This window comes from Gopherus evgoodei, chromosome 3, assembly GCF_007399415.2.
Source record: "Gopherus evgoodei ecotype Sinaloan lineage chromosome 3, rGopEvg1_v1.p, whole genome shotgun sequence".
Classification (NCBI taxonomy): Eukaryota; Metazoa; Chordata; order Testudines; family Testudinidae; genus Gopherus; species Gopherus evgoodei.
In genome coordinates this window covers 172,725,407-172,735,630 of record NC_044324.1, presented here as the reverse complement: position 1 = coordinate 172,735,630, position 10,224 = coordinate 172,725,407, and the positions used below count along the sequence as shown (strand labels likewise).

At 41.2% G+C, this 10,224-nt stretch overlaps 1 protein-coding gene across 2 annotated transcripts in view; it reads right to left on the bottom strand.

The window, feature by feature from the left end:
• Positions 1 to 2,243: 2,243 nt before the first annotated feature.
• SUSD4 (sushi domain containing 4) overlaps positions 2,244 to 10,224 on the bottom strand; it is a 110,973-nt gene continuing 102,992 nt past the window's right edge. For both annotated transcript variants that reach the window (XM_030557435.1, XM_030557436.1), the window contains exons 6-9: positions 6,861 to 7,052; positions 4,951 to 5,095; positions 3,053 to 3,435; positions 2,244 to 2,520 (exon numbers count right to left, since the gene is read on the bottom strand). In XM_030557435.1, coding sequence (XP_030413295.1) covers positions 2,492 to 2,520; positions 3,053 to 3,435; positions 4,951 to 5,095; positions 6,861 to 7,052 — 749 coding nt within the window. In that variant the 3' untranslated portion in view covers positions 2,244 to 2,491. The remainder of the gene's footprint in view (positions 2,521 to 3,052; positions 3,436 to 4,950; positions 5,096 to 6,860; positions 7,053 to 10,224) is intronic.

The following is a 10,224-nucleotide window of genomic DNA, read 5'->3' as shown; positions in this document are numbered from 1 at the left end:
CTTTCTGACCATCTCAGCAGGCTGACTGTAATACAATGTATCGAGCAATGCCAGTCTGCGGACAGGCAGACATACATTAACCAGGCAGCTACCACCATAAGAGTTAACATAAAGGAAGTAAGTAATTTCACAAGAATTGAGATTTTGCAAACTGTTAACACAGGGGACTGTGGATAGCAGCAAGTACATATTTCACTATATTTTTATAGAATAAATGTAATATGTTTAATATTTTGCAAATCTGTGCAACAATACTATAAAATGAAATCATTTCATTAACCCTATGCTCCAGAGGGTCTTCCTTGCTTGATATCACGGCACCCACACAGTATATATGCTGGGATGGCAAACTGAACCAGCAATTGGTAATACAAGCACAGCTGGATACTGTGGAAATGGCCTGCATATGGAGGAAATCTCATAGATATTGATACAACTGAGAGAACTGTCAAAGCAATTTGCAGGTCTCATTTAAGCAACAATGGAAGATGATACTGTATGCCTCTTACCTTTCAACACCATGCTTTAGAGATTCTGATCTCAGTTAGTCTGGGGCAACCGAGATCATAACAACCATTGTCTCAATGTTACACTGGCTCCCTCTCCCTGTTTGCTGTATCCACCTATTGTCTCATCATATAGTTAGACTGTAAGCTCTTCAGGGCAGGGACCATCTCCTCCTTCTATGTTTGTACAGCGCCTGGCACAATAGGGCTCTGATTGATGTCTGGGGCCTCTAGCTGCTCTCACAACACAAATTAATAAATAAATAAATGAAAATAACAGTGTAATCTGGAGTGACTCTACTGATAACAGAAATGCTTCTGATTTGTTCTACTGCAGTTAAAACTAGATTTAATTGCTATATTGCTTTCTTTCTTTCAGCCAGCCTGCACAGATGACATTCTGTCTCAGTCAAGATAACTGTGAGTTATTGTTTAAACCATTGTAAACTTAACATAAGTTTCTTATATCACTTGTGCCATGCTAGAAATGAGATGGAAAATTTGCTTGGCAAATGAATAGCCATGTTGAAGCAGGGAGGAATATTCCTTACAAATAATGTAGCACATAATCCCCCAGGAATATACCATAGATACAGGATTTGTTTGCAGTGGTTAGATTGTGCCCCAGCTCCACATGAGGAGAAGGAGAGAAATGGAGCCACAAGTGGATCAGGAAGCCTGCTGTTCCATTCTTGCAAAGGAGGAAATCCAATTTCAACAGCACTCTGAGCACCGTGCATTTTCTTTAAACAAAACCACTGTGTCTATTTGTACCCATGATGAGTGCGTTTAAGGCTGACTCCATTTCCTTATTTCCTTTCAAATGTTCCTGCATGGAAGCCAACATGGTAGCAGAGCACTTGATTAGTAATAACAAACTCTATGAAGGTCAACTGGATACAAGCTGGTGACTCAGAAAAGCACTGAAATACATGTAATGTCCCTTATTTTTTTTTAAAAAGGTACTATAGTATAGTACAGTAATGACCCAGAGTACTATCCCATACAGTAGGGACACTGTAATGCTTTGGGTTTTGGCGGTAGAATAATCTATGTATATTTGTATGGGATGGGTGTAAGAAATGGAGAAACTAGACAGTCGTTTAACACCTCCTTCATCATGACCTTGTTATTTTAACACTTTCTAAATCCATTCATTAAATAACAGGATTTATTAAATGTAATGTAGAAGTGCTGCATAAATACAAATATTGATACTTTACCCTGAACATTATATATTATATAAATCCTACTTTACTTAAAAAAAAAAAGCTCCAGATCATCTTTCTCTTTCTTTCTAATTTTCTTTAAAAGAATGTGTGTGTGAGAGTGTATATATAGATAGATAGATAGATATATTTATTTTTATCTTAATGTCAAAATTTATAAGAGTCACATCTCTTCTGTTATGCTCTCTGCAGACAAGGTCTGAAATGATGTTAGCAAGAAATAAAACAATGGCTTCCTCTTAAAAATCTGGTTAATACAGGAAATTCCAAGGAGTTTGTTTTCTTTTTTCAGATTTCAACACTGATTTAAAAAAAATATATAATAATCATTCATAAACCAGGGTCCACAGATATTACAGAGCAGCCTTTATAAGCAAATCTACACAATCTGACATGCTTTCATGAGGCAGTTAGTACTTGTATCAAAATTCAACAATGTTTCCACGGAATCATCTGACTTCCTGCGATGCAGAGATACCTTTATTTCAGTTCCAAGAATTCACAGTTCTTTTTTTTTTTTAAACAAATGGTCTCATCAAACCGCCAGGATTCATTTCACAAACCTGCTGTTCAATTGCTCATGCTGCTAACCACACAGTTGATTAAGATGTGCACACAATCTGGTGACATCAAACGGAAGATCAAAAAATAGGAAAAATCTTTAAATAGTCTTTTTATCTCTTTACCTGTATGTATATATATGTGCATGATTCATTTTGCCTAGTGCGATCATATAATGAAAAAATTTTGTGCTGGTTAAGGGTCTTCTTCCATCAATGGAATTTCTAGGGGAAAAAAAAAAAGAATTATTGGCTTTAGCCTATAGACTGCTTGGATCAAGGGGACCTGTCATTTATTTGCCTGCAGAGTGCAATCTCACACCTACCAATTGGTGATATACAAATAGTGCATGATGAAAGGCTGTACTTTTGAGCAAAACATCCCCAGTCTAGTCCCTCCTCAAGACCTGCTTCTGTTGTGATGCCAGGAATTAGCCAACTAAAACCTCCCTTCACTCCAAAATAAACAAGGAAAAACTCTCCAAGGAGTGGTTTTGTTGCCATTGTGAGACTTGTGAACATTCCTCCCTGTTCCATTCCTGGAGAGCCAACTCTCCTTGCTACCTGGCTAGGGATTAGCCTGGTGTGGTAGGGGAGATGAGACCCTAAAAGCACTGAAGAATTTGTTCTGAAGAAAGCATAAAGAACAACATGTATGCTGCAAATAATTCCTGCTCTGAAGCATAAGCACATGAATTGTATTTATTGACCATTACCTTTGACACACATCCCATGTAACATATCCAGCAAAACTTACCATCTGCAATATCGATACTTGGGCTTGTGGATGCAGCCTCCCCAGTGGTGCTATTGATCACCTCAGTTCTATCTGAAATAGGATGCACACCCATTTGGCACACAGAAGATGAATATAAACTTTGGAGAAGTTCGGAGGAGCCTGATATGCTATCACAGCTCTCAAATTCAGCAGGTAATGTGTCTGTATCTCCTGGGCCGGGATAAGCTGGAGGGTTCTGATCTTCTGTCTGCAAAACATGCCCCTGGCCTGCAGGAGATGAGTATCCTGGTGCCAAGGAATTCAAACCACTGCTCACAGCTTCATCATAGGAAGGCAGCATGACAGGAACACCATCCACTACTACGAAGTTGGGGTCACTGGTGGAACTCTCCTGGGCACCTCTACATCAAACAAAGACAGATTATCATGGAGTCTTTGAACATTTTCAATAGCATCTTGAAGCAACCACTTCAAAATGCAACATTTTCTAATCACATGAAATGGAGCTATACAAGGTCGTTAACATTCAGGGAAATACCCACTTCACAGATCTGCAAAAATCAGCTCAGACTGATAGGTGTGTGCAATTTGTTATGATGAGATAAACAAAGCCAATAACTGAGGCATTGTTTAGAGAAGGAAAGGAAAACAGGTCTGAGGCAGAGATAAGGAGCATTCTCTGTTGTCCCATGCACAGTAAATATCAGGGATATAGAATCATATTGAATGGGGGTGAATCAAAAAGTGTGTGAATCCCTGAAGAGATCAGCACTGGAGCTAAAAGGGTAGGGTATTTGCAGCACATCCAAAACCATACAGAGCTGATAAGTGCTGGATGACGCAAGCTTTGAGGTTGAGATTTTGAGCTCGCTTCACCCTTAGTTTGGAAGGATGCACATTTGCCCCCACCTCCACACTACTAAGAGGATATTTTCAAGCAAACCATGTCAATTAGATTACAATGGAGTCCCACCAGGATCCCATGTGTTTTTAGGATATGGGAACATCTGAAAGAGGAAGACAGGAGTGTATTTCAGCAAGTCAGAGGAACACAGGCCCGGACACCTGTCACTGGAGCTGCCTCTTAAATCTAGAGGCCTTTTCACTTGCGTATATATAATTTAGGTGAACTAGTCCATCACCTACACTGGCACAGGGACAAACTAGTTGACCTAATATATTTTTCCCATCTCTCATTTCTACAAACGACATAAAGAAGAAACACAAACAGAGAAAGACAGACTGAAGTGTCGTCTAGCAGTCTAAGCACAGGCCTGGGTCTAGAAATATGACTGAACTAAGCTATGACACCAACTCACTTATGTAGCCCTGTCTAGTCACTTAACCCACAAACCTTTGTTTTCCCATTTGTAAAGGAAGGGTAATAATATTTACCTCCCTGTCTTGCAGGGAATAGCATGAGCATTAATAGCAGGTAGTTGATGTCTGCACAGTGGTGAGTGAGTTAATGAATATCCTGGAGGGGTTTCAATGGTGGCCTCACTGAAGTTTTAAAAAAATATTTCCATTGAGAAAAACATTGTTTCTGAAGTTTATGCTACTAAGTCCAATATATTTAAAAGAACCTACTCCCCAACCCCCAAAATTGACATATTAAATTATGTGGCTTCTACCTGTAAGTATATCCAATCAAAGACAAAACTCTCAATATTATTATACTCACACCCAATGTGAATCTGGCAAACTTTGCCTCTTCTTTTTGCCCTAGAAAAGGCCAGAAGTACTATGGAATTCCTGAGGTTCCAACGCCATGGGTTGCCTAGATATTTCCCCATTCCCTCTGTTATTTATTGTTCAAAGCAAGAAAAGGAGATATTTGCAATGCCATTTTATTTTCTCTCCAAAGGGCATTAAGTGAAATAACTAAATTAAAGCCCTTCATCTCCAGTACCAACCTTGGAAGGAAATGCGTCTTAAATTTGGTCTGGAACATCCTGGCTAGAATAACCAATAGAAGTACCAGTAGAACACTGGTAGCAGTAAATGCCACTATTTTCCATGTAGTCAGGAGGGTTTCCTGTGTATTTGGCCACGTTTGTTCTGTAGCAAAAGGACAATAAGTAATTGCATTAGATTATTATTGTTGTTTCATATTTATACTGCAGTAATGCTCAGAGACCTCAATCAGGATCAAGGCCCTAGGTTTTGTATAAATGCATAGACAAAATCCCTACCCATAAATTACTAGATCTTTCAGTGTCTTCCATGCTATTTTTATTAATGTGTTTGTAATCTGGATTTATTTACAACAAAATAAAGAAGAACTAACAGACATTTAATATGCACCTGTAAGGGGACTGTTGCCCCCTTACTAACATTCAGTGGGAGTGTTTGGTTGCTAGCTCCCAGCACTAAAAAGGGAGGGGTCGATGGGAAATCAGGAGCCTGACAGTGATAGTCTCCAGGAACAATGTGGAGAGGCCAATGCTCTAGATCAGCCTGATTGACAGGGCGGGCAGGCTAATCAAGGAGTCAGGAAGCCAGGGGGATCCTGTCCTCCGTGTGAGCTGGAATTGTCTGAATCAGATGGAGTGGGGCCGAGCTAAGGAGAGAGTAGGGGCCCAAGCTGAACTGATGAGAGCAGAGCTGCAGCCCAAAAAGCCAGAGCACAGCCCAGAGAGAGCAGACCTGCCCTAGGAGGAGAGCTGCAGCAACCAAAGCCAGAGGGGCCAGACAAGCAGCCCAGGAAGCAGGTGAGAGCTGAGAGAGAGTCACAGAAGCAGCTTGCAGAGCAGACCTGCCCTGGGAGCAGAGCTGTAGTAGTTGGAGCCAGAGAGGCCAGAGAAGCAGCCCAGGGAGCTGAAGGCAGAGCAGCAGCAGCAGCAGCTGCCGTGCTGAGGCAGTGTGGAGCTGGGGCTGGAGCAGTCCGAAGGTGGGTGCGGTGAGCAGCTGGGGAGCGTGAGGGAGACCCTGGGCAGTGGGCCCAGCACAGGGAGACGCCTCAGCCAAGAGGCTCTGCAGGCTAGACTTGGAGGGGGATCATAACCCTGACAGAGCGGGGGTGACACTGGGGAGAAAGGTCCCTGCCACCCAGAGCCTGAGAGTGTGTGGCCCCAGCCAGCGCAAGTGTCCAACCTGCAGAATCTCTGCAGCACAGCCAGGGCCTGAGAAGGAGGCCTGGGACTTACAAGGAACAGACTGTGAAGTGCCCTGATGTCCAGAGACACTGTTTGTGATGGTTCCTGCCACAGAGCGGGGTGATGTGTTTTCCTTTAACCTTTCCCATTTTTCCTTATTCTTTTTTAAAATTGTCAATTAAATAACTTGTATTTGCTTTAAATTGCATGATGTGATCAATGGGTCAGGGAGGCGCGCAGTGCAAAGAGTGTACCCCGGAGTGGGGACACCCTAGCTCCTGTCCTAGGTGACCACAGCAGGGTTGGGGGTTGAGCCCCCCAGGAATCCTGGGCCCAGCCTTGTTGGGGTTACGAGGACTCTGCCAGACAGGAGAGTGGAATGGGAATCCTCAAGGGCAGGGAGGGCTCTGGGTAAAGGAAGTGGGAGCGAGGACTCAGATCCTTTCTCCAGCCCACTTCACCGGGGTAGTGCAGAAGCCAGGAAAGTTCCCCACAATAGTGGGACCATTCCTCTGCTTACATACCTTTTCGCATTTGTGGAGCTAGCTGCTGAAAATTCAAGATCATAAAAGCAGAAAATAACTACATCTTACTAATGTTTCAAAATGAACCTGTAAAATTTAAGACATGACAAAAATGTAGTTCGACAGGCAATGTCAGCCTGTGATTATACTGTTAAAATAAAGGGTAAACTCCCTCAGAAACTGTGAGTTTAGTGCTATTTTTACCTGTTCTGACACAGTATACTTGAGCTGAGGGAAACCATTCTCCTTTTTGGCAGGTGATGTATTTGTAGTCATTGGTAAGCGTGTAACCAGGATCACAATAGAATTCAACCACAGTTCCATGGTTATAATGCTCACAAGGCCGCGGATGGCAAATATAATCTCCATGAATCACCACTGGAGGTAGTGGACAAACTTGGGCAAAATGAAAAAAAAGTCAACAGCAGCAGCAACCATTTCATACAGAATATCTTCAGTGTATGGATTTGACATGACACTGTACACAGGATCATAAACTGCCCCCTGTATAACTGAACTCCAAACCATATTAATGCTACTGGAAGCCTGAATTCTGACTGTGAATGACCATTGTCACTTGTTTCTGGTGCAGTGTGGGAGAAGGAATGTAGTGCCCATAGCTAGGTCAGGAAAAATCACATGGCAGAAATGTGCAGGCCATACCTCAAGACTTCCTTCCCAGAACTCAGTGGCATTTATCATGAAGATGTTGCCTTTCTGTGGACCTTTTGGGGGGGGGGGTGGGGGAGTGGAGGGGATAAAAGCGAAATCATAATTACGGCAGAAAACTACCACTCTATAATCCCCCTCTATCTTGAGGTTTTGTGGCAAGCACCTTTACTCAGCAGCTGGAATTCAGTCCTAAGGTCCTGTTAATACATATATCATTAATACTATCAAATAGTTTAAACAATAATTCCATTCTTAAACAGCTTATGCTACGAAACCAGTTGTTGTAAAGCATACTGTAATAGACACAATACAGGTAATATTGCTAAAGCAATTAAAGCCCCTAAAATATATTATTTTGAAGCCGGTGTCAGAGTCTGATAACTTTACTCAAGTCAGGTAGCACTTCACATCGTGAGCAGCCCCTTTGATTTCAGTGGGCCTGCTCGGGAAGTAAGGCATTAAATGCAACCATGATAGATTCTGGCTCTGTATTAATAAAGCATACTACAAAGGGCCATGCAAATAAGAAAGAATTGCAATATAAACATGCTTTAAAAAAGACAGTGAAAGAAAAAGAAATCACTTTGTTGGGTGGATGAATTAAATGAAGGAACATTTTTAGAAAACAGCAGTAGCTGAAGGGTTTCAATGCATTGCTTTTTTGTATAGCAGAGAAAGCCTCTTTGCCAAAAATAAGATTAGTTGACCACTGGTTTGGTTACTGTTTCTCAAAGCTGCTGCTGTGATTAATAAAACGACTACAATATGGAACTGAGCGTTCTGAGAGCCCAAAGTGTCCGAATTAGCTAAAAGGGTCAGTTTATTTCCCTTCAGAGGAGTAACAAATAACCAACACAATCAGTGCCCCATAAACAGGCTGTTCATGCATCTGCTATGCAGTAAAGACTCACTGCATAGATTTAAATAATGAAAATGCCATTTCTCTAAAAGAGAATCTCCACTGAAATCACAGTTCAGTTGCTTCTCTCTGTGAATCTTGTTACGTGAATAATGGATTTAAACGCTTAAACAAAAAAAGAAAGAAAGAAAACCCACGAGACATTAAACGAAACTTCAAGAGCGGCTGATTATAATATGCAGCACTGTCTACTCCCTATACCCTGAAGACAAGCTTTGTTTGCATTTTCGCTAGCAAGGCTTAATAATAATGTGAAACCAAAGGCAATACTTTGCATACTTTCCAAAGTGGACTAAACCCAGAGAAAGCAGGAATGTTTATTAGGAAATCCAGAAAAGGTCTGAAGGTCTCTTTTCTTCTGCCTAAAACAATTCTTCTAAGTGTGGCTCAAAGGAGGGACACCAAGACGACAAGGGACAATGCCTATTATCTAGATCATGGACAACCTCACTACATCAATCTATGAAAGCACAATCCCAACCCACTACCATGAGACATAGTATGTTTTATTCCATACATATATTGCCATCTTCCTAAGGTCCCCTGCTATCTAAACTTCTTTGCACCTGGGTTCAAAGCAAGCTTTGCAAGATGTAACAGGGCTGCCAGAGATGTGTCCATATACAGTACTGCTCCAGCCATGTGCAAAATAAAAAGCTTCTCATCACAGAGATCAACTGCTTCAAGAAGCAAATTTCTAATCTAAAGCAATGACACCTGCTGCCTCTCCTGGCGCTCAGTCCATTAATGATATTAGGGGTTGCATCAATCTTCTGAATGCACAACACCGGCCTTCCAGCATTCTGTGTTGGACCAGTAACCAAGCATTTTTCAACAGTAAGATTAAAAAGAGTACATTGCCGGCTCAACTCAGCTATGATACTGTCACAGCCTGCTTATATTGGGAGACGTATTTTATTAAATCCTGAAAACAGGCGCATTAATCTTAGTGTGTCCCTAATGATAAAACTGAAGCTGGTGCCACATCCATTGTAAATGTCCTCCAGCTTTCAAGGGAAACTCATATTGCTGCTGCCTGAGAGCTTTTGTAAACAATCCGCTTTTTATCTTTGTAGAAAATTTGTCTTGGGTAATAAATAAAACGAAATGAACCTGTTTTAAACACTCTAGCCTGCCAATGGCTCTTTTTATTACATTACTTATTATGGACAACAGATGGGAAAAGAATGGAGCAGGTTGAAAATGAGCAAGTTAAACTTAATTCAGGCAGTACTCTATTCTTATTTCAGTTACCCAAGAGAATAAGGGCTTTTCGCTCACTTCAGGCATGTCTCACTAATGAATTTTATGCTAATCCAGTCTAAAGAATCTTCAATGCACTTCAAAATTTGCATAGAACACAGGCCTAGGGTTATATTCAAGTCTGCAAATTGAGATATTGATACTTGTAATCTAGAGGTAATTAATTATTTTTGTCAAGATCCAAATTTCTTGGTCAAGGTATGGTCAAGGTAGAGACACCAGAGAAAATAATACAACAACAATGATAATAATAAGTGAATAAAAAGTTTTTGTGGTCCATTGAAAAGCATCTGGTGGTCTGGATTTGGCCCACGGTCCATCTATTGACAGTCCCTGGTGTAATCAATAACATTCAGATTTATTGAGTCCTTCTCATATCAAAGCAAGCAAGCTACATTACAAACAACCCCTTTCAATCCATTAATTGAGTATGGAGCAGTCTGTCATATTCCCAGTTCTCTTCACAAGCCACCTTGTGTAAAAAATAACTACAGGCCTGATTCAAGTCAATGGAAAGACTCCCAGGGACTTCAAATACGCAGGCACTAAAACAGCACTATTTTTAAGGGTCTGACCATGGAGGCTGCTGAACACGCTTGCCTCCCAATGAATAGAGGGTTCTGAGTGCAGCAGGAGGCGCTAGCCACTTCACAGGATCAGACCCTACATTTCTAACACCTTAATTATAATTAAAACACGATGGAACTCTGCAGC